The following is a 20,162-nucleotide window of genomic DNA, read 5'->3' on the forward strand; positions in this document are numbered from 1 at the left end:
TTCTTGATACAGAAAATAAAACAAACCCAAACACGCCAACAAAACAATCGTTTTTGTACATTCTCATTCCAAATTTTGCAATGAATTAAGCAGGAAGCTGCATTTATAATTTATTCATTTCGTGAAGCTAGATTAATTTGGTACATTTCTAAAACATTCACCAACGAATTCATTGGGGCCGGGGGCATAGGGCCCCATGCATTAAACCAGAACGTTGATTTGGTATGATTTTAAGAAACCTAATTTCCTTTTATTTCGTTTCATTGTCTCCTGTAAAAAGAGATGTCCATTTCAGCTTATAATTAAATTAAATTAAATTACCCACCAAATAATTTATTAGTGATAAGTAATTGTATTAATTTTCTTCTTTCAAAAGCCTAACGTTATTACATATTAATTAACAAGGCTTATAATAGGAAAGATTAATTAATTAAGGCTGATTTATTATAAATGCTATTTAATTAGTATCCCTCCTAAAATTAGTAATAATCTTCTTAAAAAGAAAAATAAGATGCATTTGGTATTAAGAATTATTACATACCTTTAACCTAAAATTACAAGAAATTAATAACTTGATGAATAGGCATAAGATTTTCAGGAGGAGAGACAAGAGATCTTATATTGGGTGATAAGATATCAAGAGCCATCTGATCAATCACTTTCTTAGGTGATTGATTATGACGAGTGTATTAAAAGGATGGGAATTAATTAAGATTAAGCAGTAATTAATTAGCATTTTAAGTAAAAAGCACAGAACCATATAAATGCCTTCGTGGCTACTCCCACCACCCACTTTGCATGTGCACCTTCCTTACAACCTAAACATCGTTTCCTACTTCGTATTTGTTATTACTACAACCCCTTAATTCTCTCACGCGCTTTTTACCTACGTAACGTTAGTTTATTTAAGACTTCGGTGGAGCGTGTGATTAACGCGCTTCACTCAGATAGTAAATAGGTCAATAAACCAAATGGTCCAATTCACAGAGACTTTCACGGCTGTCTTGTCACCGTTGGACCCGGAAGTACAACCATCTCTCTCACATAAATACACCTTCCCTTCCCTTCCCTTCCCTTCCCTTCCCATCTCTCTTCTCATTTCTCAATTCTCCGCAACAACCAAAACTGAAAATGCCCACCGCACTTGGAAGAAACCTCCATATGTGCTTCACCAAGATCAAACCTCCTCTAAGCCCCCAGTCATCTCCTCCCCTTCATCACCACCATCCATTTCTCTTCAAAAATTTCAACTCTCTTTACGACTACCACAACACCACCAACGTTAACGCCTTTGACTCCACCACCAAAACTATGACTCCCACGCATTCCTCAGACTCCACTTTCTCTGAATCCGAACCGGTCTCCGAACCCGACTTTGCCACCGTTTTTGCTTCGCAACGGTTCTTTTTCACCTCCCCGGGTCGCTCCAACTCCATCATTGAATCAACGCCGTCCGTCGCCACGGCTGAATCTTCCGATACGCCCGTTGGAATGATCAGTCCGAGGAACGAAGACTCCAACCAATCATCAGACGTTAATTTATTATCGCAAGATTCGTTTCAATCGTTATTGATAAAGTCTGCGAGTGTTAAAGACAGTGTGGCGGTCCACACCGACTCGCCGGACCCGTACATGGACTTCCGGCGATCTATGCAGGAGATGGTGCAGGCAGGTGACTTGGTGGACGTGAAAGCCAACTGGGATTACTTGCACGAGCTTCTTTTATGTTACCTGGCGTTGAATCCGAAGAGCACACACAAGTTCATTATATCAGCTTTCGCTGATCTTCTGGTGAGTCTGATGTCTTCGGACGATAATTCCGGGGGAGGTGAGTGAGTTGTTTGTTTCCGTCGTTGGGCGGCGGGGGTGGAGGAGGTGGAAGCGGTTGGTTTTTAGTGAAATTAATGTGTACAATGTGGAGGCTTGTCGGTATGAGGGATAATGTAATTATTGTCTAATCTTGGTTGCAGATTTATTTGGCAATACATAATATATGTGGGGAACTATAAAGTTGGTCCTCTTTTTTTTTGTCTTCTAATTTATCAGCCTTATCTTTTTACACTTCCTTTTGGCCCTTGTTTCAAAGCAAGCGGCAGAATCTTTTTTTTTTTTTTTTTTCTTTTTTCTTGCAGAGAAACTTAATTTTTATTTCTTCTATTAGTTGATAAAGATGGGTTTGATTTTGGTGGGAAATTTTGAACAGTTGAAGCAGGGAAAGCTCTGTGTTAGTTTCGTACTTAGCTAGTTCTGTTTGGGACATGTGGTTTCACATAAAAGAGTTAGATGCATAATTTTGTTTTTTACTTAAATTTAATCAACTTTCTGGTATGAATGCAGGACATACTGGTGTCTTTTAGGGTCTCAGGGATAGACATTGGTGACCCACGAGAGTGAATTCTGGATTTTAGCGTAATCATAATTGTCACATGATATCATGTTTCTACTATAGGCCATCAATGTCTGATTATCGCATTAATGACAAAAATATCTCCTTGTTAATGATGATTTTAATGATAAAATCTCGTTATGTTGCAAGAAAAATCATTTAGAAATGTTAGATTTCTTGTTTTCTCCTTTAATAAATGCCGAAGATCCTGATATTGTCGGTCAGATGAAAATCTCAATGTTCATTTTTATTAGTATTTGAAAAATCTTAAACTTTATAACTCAAAACTTTATTTTGCTCTTTTATTATCATCCTACTCAAAATGATTATTTTCTTCTTTGTTGGGTGTTTGCCCGTAGCTTATAAGGGGTTAATTAAACGCTCAATACTTGGGAATAATGAATAATTTTATATGTTTGTAATAAGAAGTTTTATATTAGATTAGATGGTTTTGATTGGTTTACACAATATAATTACTTTAATAATCGGATACTCCGACTGAAAGAATGATAGTTTAGGGTAGAATCCTCGTCTTTTACGTAAGGGTATAGATAAAGCCAACATGTTAATCCATAAATAAAGTACAGAATCAGCGGTTTTGTCTATAATTGATTGGGAAGAATCCCTTGCATCTAGACAAATTCTAGATTTAAATGAAGCCAAATCGGAGTCGATTTAAAAAAAAAAAAAAAAACACTTCTGCAAAGCAAAGACAGGCCAGGGAATCTTGATTTTGTCCTTTATTTTTTGTCAATATATATATTTGCTCTTATAAAGATAACCCATTCACCCACGAGCTTAATCAGTGATGAGTAGATGCCATTGATAACGACTTGCTTCTGAGCAGATATGGTTTTTTTAAATTTCAAGTTGATGAACTCATCCGCAAGTTTTGTTCTAATGGCGGGAGAGATAGTACTTATCTATTATACATGTGAAGATTCTCAGGAGGTAGAATCTTACGTACAGCAAGATCTCTTAAGTTTATGCAAATGATAATGATATGCAGAAAATCTCGAGTAATTGTCTGTCACTTTGGTGAATAATGCTTATAATTAGTTGGGTTTTCTTGTTCTTGAGCTACGTTTAGTAGTTCAATGATTCTACTAGAAGAAATGCTTTAACCTCCCAAACAAAACCCACCAGCTCCGAATTCCATAATCAAAAGCTACTTGAAACAGCATGGTTGCCTTAATGCTTTTACGGACGGTGGCCCGTTTAGTGAGATTTATTTTTTGGTATTTTTCATGAAGCTAATCTCTTCAAGCAGGCATTGACAGTCCGTCCGATTTAATTCTGGTTAAGACTTGTTTTAGATTGCCATTCAAAGCTGTGCAGGGCAGCAGGGGGTTGTGGCTTGACGTTGGTTTGCATCTTTGTGTGGGCTTCTAAAGGTGGGTTTGTGGTTGGGTTATACTTGTCTTTGTCGGCCCATACTTAACTGGCCTGACCAACTGACTAGCTCGGAGGTTTATAAAATTGAAATGAGATGGGGAATCATTTAACATGATTTAGAGAACTTTTGGCGTACAGTATCAATATGCAGCTGAAATATTAGGTAATTTATTTTTGGTTATTTAACTGGGAGGGAAGAAAAATATCCCATTCATTTCACTTGTTCTATGAAGTAGCAGAATCATCATATTTAGATAATAAAAACTGTTGAAGATATTTCGTTTTTGTGTTATTATGTTTGTCACCTCAACAATTCTTGCACTATTGGATTGTATTAATTCCACAGCTGAAAATTTATGTAAAAAATTTAAGTCATATTTGAAGTTGAAAGATCCCATCCCGTTAGGTATATATCACTTGATATTTGACTTTAAATGTTCTAGTTTACATGTTAAAGTAACTTGACCTCTCTAGATATTCCGGTGCGAAATATTCAGTATCTATAGCTCAAAGTTAACTAACTGTAAAGTCCAGCTAAGCACATTCAACAGAACTAAGGGAAGTTAGCAAACGGAGAAACTGATTTCTCTGGTTATCTCTGTAAAATTCTCTCTATCAAATTATCAGTTTTCTGTTCTTGTATGGGAGATATTCAGTTTCTATTGTATGTATTATTACCTTCTACATTTTTGGATATATTCAGCTGCTAGACTCTCTCTGTACTAATTGATATATTTAGTTTCCATCGAATTTCGTCCCCAGTGCAGTGGGAGCTATTGATCAGTTTTCTCTCGATTTCCATGATAAGAGGCTTTTGATGTTTTATTTCCTTTTCCATTTTGTCATAGGTGCAAGCAGAGTCCTCTTTCCATGTTCTTTATTTTATGCATTTCAAAATTTCCATTGATCGTAAATTTACGTAAATGTAAAACCATTGGAGGAGGGCAGATCACACAGATAAGATCTTAAGGGGCTGACTTGACGGTCAAGAAGATTTGCTCCATTATTTGAGTTTCTAGATTCAAACCTTGGAGCCACCTACCACAATATTATTGTGGTTTATCTTGTCTTTAAACTTGAAGAGTGTTCAATAAACTTCGGAGATTAGTTGAGATGCGCACAAACTGATCTATGTTGCCAAAAAAAAAAAAAAGATTACACAGAGAAAAATACATTTTATTTTATTGGTACAACTTTAAAAGCTATAACCATGTATTCAGAATACGATGTTTTTGTAGGTTAAGCTTTGCCACGACGTAAGAGTGGATGTTGAATATCATGACAATATAATCTGAAAATCTTATCCAAATTAACATGAACTCACCATTATCAACTTTCTTCACACATCCTTTAACATCATGAAGATGAGTAATGATACATTTACACCACCCTTTACACCATTTTCATTATACCATGACCATTTTACTAATAATAATTCTATTATAATGTTAAAAATTCAAAATAATTAAAAATTTGTGTAGATGTGACATATACCACATCATGATGTAATAAAAATAGTGTAAAGGTAGCATTACTCCATGAAGATAACATGTTCACTGAGCTTGTTCTTTTACAAGCTTGGAGTAAAAAAATTTGACTAGACAACCTAATTAATTGTAAATTAAATAACAATAGGCTCAACAATACGTGCGATTGTTTAGTATTTTTGAAAAAATAAGAGTTGGGTGGTAATAATGAGATAAGATTTAAAAATTAACAAAAACACTCCTTAGGTTTGTTAATTTACTAAACACCCTTGTAATAAAAACATTAATAAAGTACAAAAGCACCCCCTATCCTCCTATTAAATACCAACAGTTGGCCACTACCGCCTAAGGATGGCCGGAGTCACCGTATCAACGCATAACTGGCTGAATCTGGCCGGTTGTGAGTTAAGATGGCCTTTTCCAACCAGATTCATCGTGGATCTAATCAAAAAATGCTAAATCTGTGGCTAGATCTGGTCGCGTTTGGTCATCAACGATGGCCAAAAATTTGGTCGTTGTTGACGACTAGCTACAGCCAAGGATCTGGCCATTAACATTTAGATCTTTAGTGGTAGATTTGTCATTTTTTGGCCAAATTCACAGTGGATCTGGCCGGAAAAGGCTATATCAACGGACTACCGACCAAATCCAGCCGGTAATATACCATTATACCAGATTCTGGCCACCTTCCGGCAGTGGTGGCTGGAATCTGGCAAATGTGGGTAGGTGAGGGTATTTTTTGTCAATTTCTAGTTTTTGTTAGGGTGTTTAGTTAAATTAACAAACTTAGGGGTTTAAAAATAATTGAATAAAATATAATAGTATTTTCATAATAGGAAAATAAATGTGCATTTTGGAAATAATAGGAATAGGATAAGATAAAAATAAGGAAACAAATGCACACATATTTGTTTCAATATTTACAAAATTCAATCCTATTCTATTTAACTCAAAATATTTAGATTTTTTAATCCCATAGGTTTGTTAATTTAACTAAACACCCCAACAATAAAAATTTATAAATTGACAAAAACATCTCCACTCACCCACATATTTCCAGCAACTGGCCACTACCAAAGGTGGCCAAAATCTGTCGGAATGACGCACGACTAGTCACATCCAGTCGGTAGTGTGCCATTCTGGCAACTTCTGACCACCTTTCGACTGTGGTGGTTGACTGTCGGTATTTAATATGTGGGTAAATGTGTTTTTGTTAATTTCCAATGTTTTATTGTAAGAGATGTTTAACTAAATTAACAAATGTGAGGAATTAAAAATAATCTAAATATTTTCAAAAAATGTTTTCCAAAAATTTAATAAACACATCTTCAAATTCAAATCTTATTCTCATAATAACAATTCAATTCAACTTTTTTCAAAAATACTGTTCTAAATACCAATGTTTTAAAACCCGGCCCGGCCTGGCCAGTTGAACCGGTTCAACCAGGACCCAGAAGCTTCAACGGGCCGGGTTTAATTTTTTCCTATTCACCCAATACCCTAGGATTTCTGGTGATGATCGGCGAACAATTAACTGTCGGAATGTTGGGGCTTTTGAAGAGCAATTTTCGGTGAATGTAATGGTGGTGAAAGAGTTGATTTCTGGTGAGTAAATCGACCGAAAATCGAACAAAACTGGCAGTGGCAACGATGAGATTTTTCCGGCGATTGACGAGGCTAACGAGGGTAGGGTGAGGTGGGTTTTGGTCGGGAGGAAAAGAGGAGTAATTTTGGGGTGATGGGGAGGGTTTTTGTTGCCGGAATCGATGGGATCTGGCCTGGAATGCCGAAGTCGACGTCAGTGAGATCTGGCCGAAATCGAACCTATTTCAGTCAGATCTTAGGTATATTTTGATGGAAATGGGCTCAAGGGATGATTGGAGTTGCATCTGGGTGTCGCCGCCGCTAATCAGTCGCCGATCGATTTGCAATTGGGGTGTGTTTGATAAATTTCAAACCTATAAGGACTTAAAAAATTTTCAGGGATATATTTGCTGAATTTTAAAAGTGTTTGTCAACCGGTTTGACCGCTGATCAAATCGGTTAAACCGGTCAACCCGAGACTCGGAAGCTTTGCCGGGTTTCACCCCGATTGAGTTTTAAAACATTGCTAAATGCTCAATCCAATACAGCTAACCTATTAATAATAGAGGAATAAATAATGACCTGGAAAGAAATAAAATTGTCGTGGCAAACATCATTTTCTCATAAACTATAAATACACGACACTTCTGACTTTACCCTTCACAACTAGGGTTTGGGCTTCCTCACTGTCTCTTCCATTTGAAAGTCGTTACACTCACTCACACACAAACTGCTGGTGCAGATCTCAAACATAAGAATGGTAAGTTAATATTTTAAGTTAAAATTTCTCTGCCTCATGATGCGGCTTTGTTTATTCGTTTAATTTTTTTTCTAGGCTTTGGTAGCGAACGAAGATTTTCAACACATTCTTCGTGTACTCAACACGAACGTCGATGGGAAGCAGAAGATCATGTTTGCTTTAACCTCCATCAAAGGTATCGGTCGTCGTTTTGCTAACATTGTTTGCAAGAAGGCTGATGTTGACATGAACAAGAGGTATCTTCAATTTCTTTCCAAAGTAACCATATATTTGATGAATAATTCTATGAGTTAAAGAAAAATTTCAGGTATTAGTTTGTGTTCAGGAATATTTGATTTCAATTAAGAATATGACAATTTATTTGGGAAATCAATTTGTTATTTATATCTTGTGCACTTGTATTTGAATAAGTTCTAAGTTTCATACGGATGCTGATTTGTGGTTTGCCAATTTAAATTTTTAGCTATTTTTCTCACATTGTTAGTGTTTTAGCGGTATAAGGGCACGTTTTGGTTACTTGTATATGGTTTAATTTCAATGGAATGGGTGATGTTTGAGGAAGTCGGGCATTATTGATGTTAAGTTTTATATTTTTCTTTTCTTTCATTTTTGTTTGCTTGGATTTGTTGGATTCTGAGTCTCTGACTCCTGAATTTGTTATCCATAGAGCTGGTGAATTGTCAGCCGCAGAGCTTGAAAACCTTATGACAATTGTTGCAAATCCTCGCCAGTTCAAAATCCCAGACTGGTTTCTGAACAGGCAGAAGGATTATAAGGACGGAAGGTACTCTCAGGTAGTTTCCAATGCATTGGATATGAAGCTCAGAGATGATCTCGAACGTTTGAAGAAGATCAGGTCTGCTTTTAGACTAGAACTTCCTTTTAAGTTTTGGTTTTACCTGATTAGTTATTATTTCATATTTGAAGTCTGTATATCAACATAATGGTGCCTGCCTTGCAAAGTGATTATTTATATTGTTTTGGGGGGTGTCATTTTTATTTTTTGCAATTATTAATTTGCTTAATTTTTTCTATGGCAGGAACCATCGTGGTCTTCGTCACTACTGGGGTCTGAGAGTGCGTGGGCAGCACACCAAGACCACTGGTCGCAGAGGAAAAACTGTTGGTGTCTCCAAGAAGAGATAATTTGGTTCCCCAATTTTGCTCTTGTTGGTGCTCCATGTTTTGTTTTGTATGGTTTTAGTAGGATTTACCTTTTAGTATGTATGAGAGAATTCACATGAATGCTGTTGCTTTCATATAATTTCGATTATCAATGGTATACTTTGTTTTGTTTTCTTTATTTCGTTTTTCTAAATGAAATTATGGCTTTTCTGTTGTGATCATTTTTCTAGCTTAACGGCTTCACTTCACTTGTAATGGTATGGTCTCGCGGGTTTGAACTGCCCTGGTTGTATAGATTGTGCCTAGAACAGTAGGATTAAACCTTGATGCTTAAAGCCCAGGTTTGAGAGTGCTAAATGCAAAAATAGAGGTCTAATCAATGTACTTTTCCATGGAACTGAAGTTCTTTAGAATATTCAAATCTAAGACCCAGACCCAGACCCACATTTGTTCTCTCAGCAGACTCAAAACCAAAAACATGTGGGTGTTCCTCAAACAATTTTATTTGCAAATTGCAATCCATCTCTTGAAATGTACTCGAAAATCATTCGCCAGCCTTGCCATTGCTTTGATCAATGCGTGTAAGCAATGGGGTTGAAAATTGTTGGATGATATGCTATTTAAAGTGTGTGGAAACCTGTGAAGTTGTTAGATGTCATTTTTTATCAATTATTGCGGCAATTGTAAATGTTATATCTACAGCCATAGATCTCAGATATTTTAAGTAAGGTTGGATAAGATAGTATTGGAAAAAATGAAACAAATGCAGCCCAAACGTATTTTTTTTTCTTTTTGTTTTATTAAATTTTGTTATTTAGAGTACCAACTTTAAAAAATAATAAATATATTTCTTTAATACCAAAAAAAACCCTTAGGGGGTGTTTGGTTGGGAGTTATGTGGGATTAATGGGGTTATGTCATTTTATATTACTTGATTACCATGTTTGATTGTCAAGTAATATAAGATACCAGTAATTTTTAAATACCAATAGTGATTACTATTGGTAATATCGGAGTGATTATCTTCATTTTCTTAGATATTCTGAGATTATCAGAGTTATCTATTTTTGTTACCATTTTATCCCTTATTAATAAAAATTTTGGACAATAATGCCCTTATATTTAAAATAATTTACAGACCACACTGCCACCCAGCCACCACCGTCGACAGCGGGCCAACTACCACGGACCGCCACCAGAAAATCGCCGGGGCCCCTAGAAAAGAACGAGATTCGGTGGGGGGCTCCGAGAGGTTTCGATATGGTCGCTTTCGGCCATATTAGGCCAGATCGATGGAACTGGTCGTTAACGGCCAGATCCCTGGCCATTAATGGCCAGGTCTGGGCGAGATCTGGCCAGAATAGATCTGGCCGTTAACAGCCAAGTCCATGGCCGTTAACGGCCAAATCTCGCCCAGATTTGGCCTGATATGGCCGTTTTCGGCCATCAATATGGCTAGAAATGACCATAGCGAAGCCTCTTGGTCACGGTGAGGTACTCACGGGGACTTTCGGAGACTTCCGACAGTGGTTTGCGATGGCGGCACACAGCAGCAAGAGGTGGGGTTGATTTCGTCATAAATTAAAGTTTTATATAAGCAGGGGCGTTTTAGCTAAATCTGAGATATTGGGGGTTAAAAAAATTATTTAAAAATTAATAATAAAAATAACATTATATTAATATTTAAAAGGGGGACAATTTAATAATTTAAATAACATATCCACCAATTTATTTTCTATAACCAAACATATTAATATAACATACCCACCAACTAACCAAACACATTTTCTTAAAGATTCCCAGTAATCTTCCAAGGTAATCTATCTTTCCAGTAATCCAACATTCCCAGTAATCTAACATTCTTGAACCAAACGTCCCCTTAAATTATTAGGATAATCAGTAAGTAGATGGTGGCATAGTTCATCAATGGCAGCAAGAAACGATATTAAAAGGGGCGTAAATGGTCAGAAGGAATTACTATTTTCATAATATAGCGGTGAATTGTTTCATTTACAAGGAGCATGGGCGATGTTAAAAATACACAAAACCCTCAATGGAATCTAAATCTAGATGTTAAAGCTACACTATGCAAATACCATTTCAATTACAAGGCTCTCTCTAAACTCTACCACCAAAAAATTACAAATTCTCAAAATTCGACTACCCAGAAAGGTTAAGCGCCTGCTTTCAGCCTTCACCGCTACTACGGAATGAAGCATCAAAAGCTGTATCCATATGATAATGAGAAATCACTTGCTGAAGCCCAGCTGGTAGTCTTCTGGCAACCTCTGTTCATGGCTACCATAAAAAAAAACACCTGATTTCTACAGAGCATAAACAAAAACGAAATCAACTAGCCTGCTTAGATAGGATTATCACCTCAGCCCACCAGGGGCACAGCGAACACCCACACCTGAACCAGGACTCAAGTTGCACAAAGCTTCAGAATTGCAATGTGTGATACTCGAATGAGAAACCTGAGAATTGGCTCCAGGGTGAATTGAAGATTCAGTATTCATCTGAAACCCATCAGCAATAGGGTTCTTGTCAACAGAAATAGAATTTTCTTTTGGGCTAGGGTCATCATTCAAAGTAGCCTCACAAGAACCTGCCATGGCATCTGCAGACAAGCAAAGGCCACTGCTCATGGTAGGCTGACAATCAGGTTTTCCAGGGGTATCAGTGGAAGCCCCACCAGGGCAAACCTTATCAACTGCAGAGACTAGTTTATGAGCATTAAACCCATTGCCCTGACGAGACCTGATGTTACAGTCAGATAGTAAGGCACAACAAGAATTATCAACATTTTGTACTTTATGGAAGGTGGGTTGGGAAGTTTGGTTAATACTGCAAACTGATGATGTAGACGGATTCTGGGAAACAGCAAGGTTACTTTTCACTACATCAGTGTCAAGTATTCCTTCACCTGACTCAGATGTGACCTGCAACTGCTGCAGACCATTAATAAACTTTGCATTGGGATCCATATGATTTGTAGCCTCTGAATCATGAGCGAAAACATTCTCACTAGAAGTTTTTAATCCCTGTAAAATGTCCAAGGGCTGATGTTCAGTAGTGTTACTTGCAGCAGATTGATGTGCAAATGCCTCATCACAGGAACTGAGGTTGTGTTCAATGATGCTATTTTCTATTTTACCATCAGAAGCACTGCCTTCAGTAGTCAACGTAGAAGCATGGAGACACTGTCCACAATTACTGGTATCTTCAGTTCGTCCAACATCAGATGCAGAACCCAGAGGATTAATTACAGATTTATCATTCCCCTCCATTACATCATGAGTCACACCCAATTGGTCAGTACATTTTGTATCACTAGTGGATTCTGGGAAGTTGACAGTCTCACTCATCACACCAGACGTACCATGTGAGAATCCATCAGGAAGCTGCAAAGTGGATTCAGTGACAGATTCGTGAAGTTCTGTATCCTCACTACAAACATTCAAATCAAACAGATACGAACGTTTCCCATCAGAATTATGTGCCATCTCACCAACTGTTTGATGCTTCTTAAGTTCATCGGATTTCACACCTACAAAATATACATGGTTATAAAATCCACAAATGCATAATATGAACTGAGACTAGAATGAGTTTGCGCGCATGCGTTGGTGTTCTTTTATTGAATACCTTCAACAGGAATCATATTTTTCTCAATAAAATGATGTTTCAGCATTGGTTTCTGCAACAAATCTACACCAGGGAACACCAATAGATTCTTGTTCTTCATTTTCTGCTTGCTTGACACTTCAAGGGGCTTGAAACCAAAAACTGAAGTCCATGTTTCAGTGAGTTCAGAGATTGCAGGAATGACTAACTTCTCAACATTTAGGGAGCAGAGAACCTGATAATATAAAAGAAAAAGTCGTATAAAGAGAAACAACAAATTTAAACCAGTAAATAGCAAGGTCAAAAAGATACAAAGTCTAATGAAATAAATGAAAATCTGCAGATACCCTCAAATACCAATAAAATGGCACTCCATGCACACTAAACACTAATATAGACATCTACATATCCTTCACTGTAGAGCTTTTTTTTTAAATTATATATATTTATAATAATTCTCTCATAAGGACGTCCTTTAATAAATTTTGTGAGCACCATGTTTCAATACCATTGGATTCATTTATAAAATATCATTTCAGTCTTATGATGATGAATCTAATGGTATTGAAACATGGCCCTCATCAAATTTACGTAAATATGTCCTTACTACAGAAATACTATATATATATACAGCAATTTTAAATAATTTCCACAAACTACATATTACTCAATGCATGAACATGATGAACATCTTATTAGCAAGCAGAAACAGATCAATGACATTTTTTTCCAAACAATTTTTGAATAAGGATGAATGCTTTTTGAGCAACTAAGATTGCATATATAAACAATTAATGCACCTTCAAAATAAAATTAAATGTATCAAAATGGATGATCTAATGGTTCACAAGCATCCTATGTTGTGTTATAATAGAAGTCACTGATCCTAACCATTAATCATATTCAAACTGAGTCTGTAATTGAAGCAGATGAGAGCAGAAAAGATACTTGATTCTTTACATACAGATTCAATTCCATTTAAAAGCCGACGGCACATTCCTTGACGCCTATACATGTGGCGGGTCCCAATAAAGGGCATCTCTGCTAATTCATTTCCATGGATCCTATTTGACAAAGAAATAAATAATGGAATCATCAGTATTTAATTCTTGTCAAGGCCAAAGAAACACATTACAAACAAGCAACTTCAGCCTCGTGAGGTTACATAAATGGAAAAAAGGTGTTACTATGTATTCAATCAGGAGAAATGCCCAACATTCCACCATATATAATTCATATCACTTTGGCTGAACAACTATGATCCTAAGGGAAAATAATAGACAGATTATGCAAGAATATCCTAAAGTCCCAGGGTAACAGTTTTGCTGTGAAAAGTAATTTTTCCCTCTCCATCTCAGAGTACATGCATTTGTGTCTGTGTGGAATTGATTGTGAAACTATTTCTGAATTTACTTCAATGAAAAAAAGGACGTAAAGGAATTACAGGCTCCGACATCAACAAAAAGTGCATGGCAATCAACATTAGCCCAATCAACATGATAACTGGTGCCTTTAGGTTTCAGAGGAAGTTCGAAAAGGCAATTACAAGACTAAAGAGAGCTTCAATCTTCCAATGGTGAAGGCTGATAAGCAATAACAAGAAAAATCACAATAGTCAGAAGCGTTTGTTCCTACACATGACAATGCAATAAAAGAAGTTGACCTAAACAATAAATGCTGATTGATGATATAATCAAACTGGACAGAGTCTTTAGAGCTGCAACCTAATTGACAGTCAATTTTAAATGAATTGAACTAAATTAGAACAACAAATAAGGTAAAGTTCACAGAAAAGGAAAGAACACATTCCAAAAGCTGTGTATTTCCTGAAAGCTACAATTATTATACACTAGCCTTGATAATGCCCAAAAATGAATTTGTTGATGTAAATCACAAAGCAATTAAAGCAAAGAAAAAAAAAAAAAAAAATTACGCAGGTATATACCTAATGGATGCTGCAGAGATGATCTCATCATCTCTCTCTAGAATTGCTGTGTAAAAACCGCTATAATTTAGACGCTTAAAGTTTGACCTGAAAAATGAGATGAATGGTTGAATAGAATACAGAACAATTATAATTCAATTATAACAAATAATTTTCAATATTAATAGGAATCATCTGTTTTTACTTTTAGTATGGAAGATCACCAAACATACAAATTAAATACATGGCAATCTGTGTTCCAACACAAGCAAAAAGAAATATCAGAAATGTAAAGAATCCCAAAATGTTCCTTTCATAAGTTGCCTACATTAAATAAGGAAGTCCAGGGTTTTTAATTAAAAATTTTTTAAACTTCATATGACAGCTCAACAAAAAAGCAAGAAATAATAGCACTCAGATTCACACAGTGAATTACCAAAATTTCACTTGCATATATGCATACACCATGACAGTAATGCCAGCTAGGTGAACAATTAAATCTTTCATGAAAAATGGTTTATAATGCACACAAGCATATAGCGCAACTGTGCTTACCCAAAATTATAGACAATATTATGAATCAGATTAACCCCACTCCTGTGGTCAGAAAGAGGCAAAAAACATTCATCCATAACAAATAATGCAACAGCCAACTTGGCATTACATTCAACCTTCTGACACACATCAGTGCAATCAAGATCTAAACCAACATCAGACCGATGGATAAGAGAGCATGTATATCCATCTTCCAATTCATGTTTAACCCCGAGAAGCTTTTCTAGTCTCAGAAATATCTGCACAGCAAAAACATTTAAATCAATTTCCAAACAGAAATAAAGACAGATAAATTTCCCTAAGAAGAAAAATCTAATTCTTTTAAAAAATTAAAAGAAATACTAAAAACATTAATTTCACAAATAATTTCAGCTGCATGCAACTGCCACCAATGTCTGAATACCATATCCAATCAAGCATACTTTTTTCTTCTTTAGGTCCACTGCAAGGCTACAAGGACCTACGAGCCATACATAGGCTATATCTCCCTTATCAATAAAAATGCTACCGTGGTCCAACGAAGTTCATTCCCAAGTCTCAAATGCTATATGCAAGAAACTATATAAAGCTTCAAATGACAATCCTCCACACAATAAATACTTAAAAATATAGCAAAGTGAAAATGACAACTGGTAGACAAATAGGTCAGGCAAAATGAAATATTACCTTTTGACATTTCTTTCCACAGAAGGTTAGACTACTAGGATAATCATTTATAGCATCATCAGCCTGACTACAGCTTTGATGATCTACAACAACCGAAAAAAAAAAGAACAAAAAAAGGAAACAGTTAATGTTTTGTACTCTCTTCAGGAAATGCTGATAATAATAATGAGAACACTTATGATAATAACAAAGGAATATATGACAATACGGCAAATAAGAAGATAGAGTAAATACATTTTTCCTCACACAAACTGCATATTAGTAATGCCGATACAGCTGAATCCTTATCATCCATTTGGCAAGTATTATCATCAATTCTCCCACAAAATTTGCAAGAACAATATACACAGTGCCACTTTCCAGAAGGGAATTTCTGCAGTAAAGAAGAGGGGGTACAAAAGAAAAAAGCAGATTACTCATAAGCCCAATAAAACCTAAAATAAGTGTATTACCACATGCTAACACAAAAAAGATATGTCTAAAATTTGTAGTCATAACGCCATTCTTGCTTATTCAAAGAAATCTTGTTGTGTTTACTCCTGCATAAATTGTTACACCATGCCTGGTAATGATAAACCAAGGCCATCAACCAAAAACATGACCAGGGCTGATAAATAACTGATTCTAGACTTTCAGACCAGGTCATAAAGAAAATATATAAGAAAATAACTAGAAAAAGTTTTGATGCACTCAAAGTGTAGCATTTTTATCTTCAGATGAAAAAGTAATTGTTCCAGCACTAAACTTGAGAAGAATTTTAATGTCAGTTTTCAAGACAGTCTCAGCAAGACACCAAATATAAAAGATTCTTTATGTTAACTATGTCATGGAAATTCCCTTTTCTTTTTTTATTTCAAGCTCATCAAAACCTATACAACATGCCACAGGATGAAAACAAATCACAAAACAACTTAAATTGTGTATGCTTCATATATTCATTTGCTGAGGTATACATACTATTATATCCAAGCAGCTTTGATGGAAAGTCGATGGGCAACCATCACAACAGACTAAGTCTCCACCATCTCCACATATACCACATGTATCATCATTTGGGTCTACACCACCAAAATCAACAAAATGGAACCCCTTAAGTTCAGACTCTTCTTGTTTATTCCATGAATCTAGCATGCACTGCAAGAGGGAAGTTCCAGACTCCAAGTAAAGATTTTGAAATGGATAACAGGGTTTGCTACTTGCATGAGCCTCAAATTTAGGAACAGAAAAAATTTCATCACAACAATCACAATATATGCCATCTTTTGTAAACTTGCCCTTTAGCATTTCTCGTGTCTTTCTGGGGTTCAAGTATTGCACCTTCCCATTAAGTGGCACAGTGCCCAATTCAATCATCCAAGCAAGCACAGTTCGTTTACCCTCATACAGTAAATAGCCATCACTATCAGACTCTAACCCCTCCACAGAGTTGCGAGCCAACAAAGCACATCGCTTCCTATTTTGTGTTTTTTGTTGCTTACGCTTCCTGGCTGTTACTAGTGTTCCTTTGTGTGACAGACCAACTGAATTGTCCTCACAGACTGAAGATTTCCTTTTGATTCCCCTTTTCAGTGACTTGCCACATGAACTGCCAGCAGAATTCAGTTTTGCTCTGGGCAGTTTTTGTTTTTTCCTGTTCTTTTTAGTAACGATATCATCATCTGTGTCCAAATCATTTGCCTTTTTCTGCAATCTTTTCTTGTTCTTATCTGACCTGGTCTTATGAGTTTTTCTCTCAAGTATTTTGAGCTCGTCCTCTGCTATTGGAGTAAATGTGAAACCACTCCTGGCATTCGAATCTCCTTGTTCATAACTAGCTTTAAGCGACTTGTAAGCTTTGGTGACTGACCAATGAGTTTTCCCCTCAAGATTAACATATACCGCATCTTTGTATTCTCTACCATTCCTAGGCCGATACTCAATTGTCCAACCAGCAGCCAAAAGAAGTTCCACTATTTGGTCTCTTATCAACTGTTTTGCTTCACTTCTTACCAATGTTTCCTCTTGCTTAGCTTCAGCACTTTTCTTCTCACTCTGACTTTCAACTTTCAACACCCTTACTGCTTCTGATGTCAGCCTTGACGAAGTCTCACTGTCCTCTGTTTCACATTTAATCTTCTTAGTTGGTGCAAACCTCTTCGCATTTGATCCTTTCCCATTATCTCTCTGCTCTAACTCCCTTCTGCTTTTTCTAAAGACGTTTACCTTTATTCCCTTACCAAACTTGGGCTTCAAAATAGTATTACTAGCCTGCTCTATGCGAGGTCTCCCACGCTTTTTTTTCAGCCTCTTACTTCCCACATCAAAATCATCCTTGGGGGGTCTCCCACGCTTACGTTTCAAACACTTCCTTCCCTCACCATCAGCTTCCTCACAGTCTTGTGCCATTTTGTGGGGTCTACCACACTTATCTTTCACTACCTTCCTCTCCTCCCCACTGCATATATAAGTCTCCTGAACCTTAGATGGTCCTCTGCACTTCAATTCAGATTTATTTCTTCTCTCACCCTTAGCTTCATCACTCTTATGCAGTTTTGGGGGTCTCCCACGCTTAACTTTAACCTTCTTCCTCACTTCAACATCATTGGAATCATCACTAGCTTGCACATTAGGAGGTCTCCCACGCTTACCTTTCACCTTCTTCACCTCCTCGTGATAAATTTCATCACCGTCCAGAACTTTAGGGGGTCTCCCACGCTTACCTTTAACCTTCTTCCTCACCACACAATCATCAGATTCTTCACTCTTTCGAACTTTTGAGGGTCTCCCACGCATACCTTTCACCTTCTTCAACACCTCACTATCATCAGATTTATCACGCTCTTCCACGTTCACATTCACAACCCTTTCATTCTCAAATCCAACAATCAATATACTTCTATTCTTTTCCTTAATTTCTGCCTTATTACCTTTCTTCTCATTTCCACTATTCACCACAAACCTTGACCTCAAAACCCGAACAACATTCTGAACTTTGCTATCCTCCTTCACTCCATTCTTTATGATGTCATCATCTCCAGAGCCTTCACCATCTACTTTACTGCTCTTACTCTTGTTCAAATTTAACACATCCTCTTCACCGTCTACTTTGCTCCTCTTACTCTCGTTCAAATTTAATCCATCATCTTCACCGTCTACTTTACTCCTCTTACTCTCATTCAAATTTAATGCATCCACTTCACCATCTACTTTACACCTCTTAATGTCGTTCAAATTTAATCCATCATCTTCACCATCTACTTTACTCCTCTTATTCTTGTTCAAATTTAATCCATCATCTTCACATTCAACTTTCTTTGACCCATTTCTGTCGTCAACTTTTAATCCATCCTCTCCACATTCGACTTTCTCTGACCCATCTCCATCATCAATTTTTAATCCATCCTCCCCACATTCAACTTTCACTGATCCATCTCCATCATCAATTTTTAATCCATCCTCTCCACATTCAACTTTCTCTGACCCATATCCAGTGTCAATTTTTAATCCATCCTCTCCACATTCAACTTTCTCTGACCCATCTCCCTCTTCGATTTTTAATCCCTCCTCTCCACATTCAACTTTCTCTGACCCATCTCCCTCTTCGATTTTTAATCCCTCCTCTCCACATTCAACTTTCTCTGACCCATCTCCCTCTTCGATTTTTAATCCCTCCTCTCCAAATTCAACTTTCTTTGACCCATCTCTCTCTTCAATTTCTAATACCTCCTCTCCACATTCAACTTTCTCTGACCCATTTCCCTCTTCGATTGTTGATCCCTCCTCTCCACATTCAACTTGCTTTGACCCATCTCTCTTTTCAAATTCTAATATCTCCTCTCCACATTCAACTTTCTCTGACCCATCTCCCTCTTCGATTTTTGATCCCTCCTCTCCACATTCAACTTTCTCTGACCCATCTCCCTCTTTGATTTTTAATTCATCCTCTCCACATTCACCTACCTCTGACCCATCTCCCTCTACAAGTTTTATACTTTCTTTCACAGAATCAGACCCATAAGTGGTTTTCGGGGTTACCTCATCATCTAAGGCAGAACGCTTATGCTTGTCATCATTCACTTCATCTTCTTCCTCCGGCAAAACCTTGTCTTTCTCCACTTGCACGGAGCAATTTCCAGATCTCAAACCCTCTCTCATCCCTAATTTAAAAAAAAAAAATACATATTTATTTTTCCTTCTCAAAACAACTTCAGTAGAATCAAACCAAAACACAAGTAAAAAACTTCCATTACTGTATATAAAGAGTTCAGTACGGAAGGAAAACGTACAGTGGATGATCTTAAACATTACAGAAACTTAAAAATTTAAAGAAATAACAAAATCAAGAAAAAAAAGAGACTCAACGAACGAATCACATAAAATGAAGAAAACCAGAAGCAATGACGATGTTTACTTACCAATGCGTCGATCGTACGAAGTCGTACAAGCGGTAAAAGCTTCTATTGAATGGGCATGGCGTTTCAGAATCTTAAAAAAATAATTAAAAAAAAATATTGCCTAGACTCCGAAAACGAAGAAGAAAAGAGTGAGACAGCGAGAGAGATTTTGGGGATTTTATTATTATTATTTTTTTAAATTAAGGTTTTAGGGGTTTTATTTATTTAATTGGCACTGTAAGCTATAACGATAGTCTTATACTCTATAGTATGACAGTAG

At 36.6% G+C, this 20,162-nt stretch overlaps 3 protein-coding genes across 3 annotated transcripts; 2 read left to right on the top strand and 1 right to left on the bottom strand.

The window, feature by feature from the left end:
- Positions 1 to 1,091: 1,091 nt before the first annotated feature.
- On the top strand, positions 1,092 to 2,055 carry LOC116111047 (transcription repressor OFP16-like). Its single transcript, XM_031397258.1, has one exon. It carries the CDS (start codon positions 1,132 to 1,134, stop codon positions 1,834 to 1,836), a length of 705 nt encoding a protein of 234 aa, XP_031253118.1. The 5' UTR covers positions 1,092 to 1,131; the 3' UTR covers positions 1,837 to 2,055.
- Positions 2,056 to 7,473: 5,418 nt separating this feature from the next.
- On the top strand, positions 7,474 to 8,919 carry LOC116111037 (40S ribosomal protein S18-like). Its single transcript, XM_031397246.1, has 4 exons — positions 7,474 to 7,612; positions 7,688 to 7,848; positions 8,280 to 8,468; positions 8,653 to 8,919. Exons 1-4 carry the CDS (start codon positions 7,610 to 7,612, stop codon positions 8,756 to 8,758), a joined length of 459 nt encoding a protein of 152 aa, XP_031253106.1. The 5' UTR covers positions 7,474 to 7,609; the 3' UTR covers positions 8,759 to 8,919.
- A 2,067-nt stretch (positions 8,920 to 10,986) lies between these two features.
- On the bottom strand, positions 10,987 to 19,263 carry LOC116111007. The gene is made up of 9 exons (XM_031397213.1): positions 16,467 to 19,263; positions 15,744 to 15,882; positions 15,510 to 15,592; positions 14,844 to 15,082; positions 14,310 to 14,396; positions 13,329 to 13,428; positions 12,386 to 12,599; positions 11,117 to 12,287; positions 10,987 to 11,035 (listed from the first exon to the last, which is right to left on the bottom strand). The coding sequence occupies exons 1-9, from the start codon at positions 18,279 to 18,281 to the stop codon at positions 10,987 to 10,989; spliced, it is 3,897 nt and encodes a 1,298-aa protein (XP_031253073.1). The 5' UTR covers positions 18,282 to 19,263.
- Positions 19,264 to 20,162: the final 899 nt, after the last annotated feature.

Source organism: Pistacia vera, unplaced genomic scaffold, assembly GCF_008641045.1.
Source record: "Pistacia vera cultivar Batoury unplaced genomic scaffold, PisVer_v2 Contig623, whole genome shotgun sequence".
Classification (NCBI taxonomy): domain Eukaryota; kingdom Viridiplantae; phylum Streptophyta; class Magnoliopsida; order Sapindales; family Anacardiaceae; genus Pistacia; species Pistacia vera.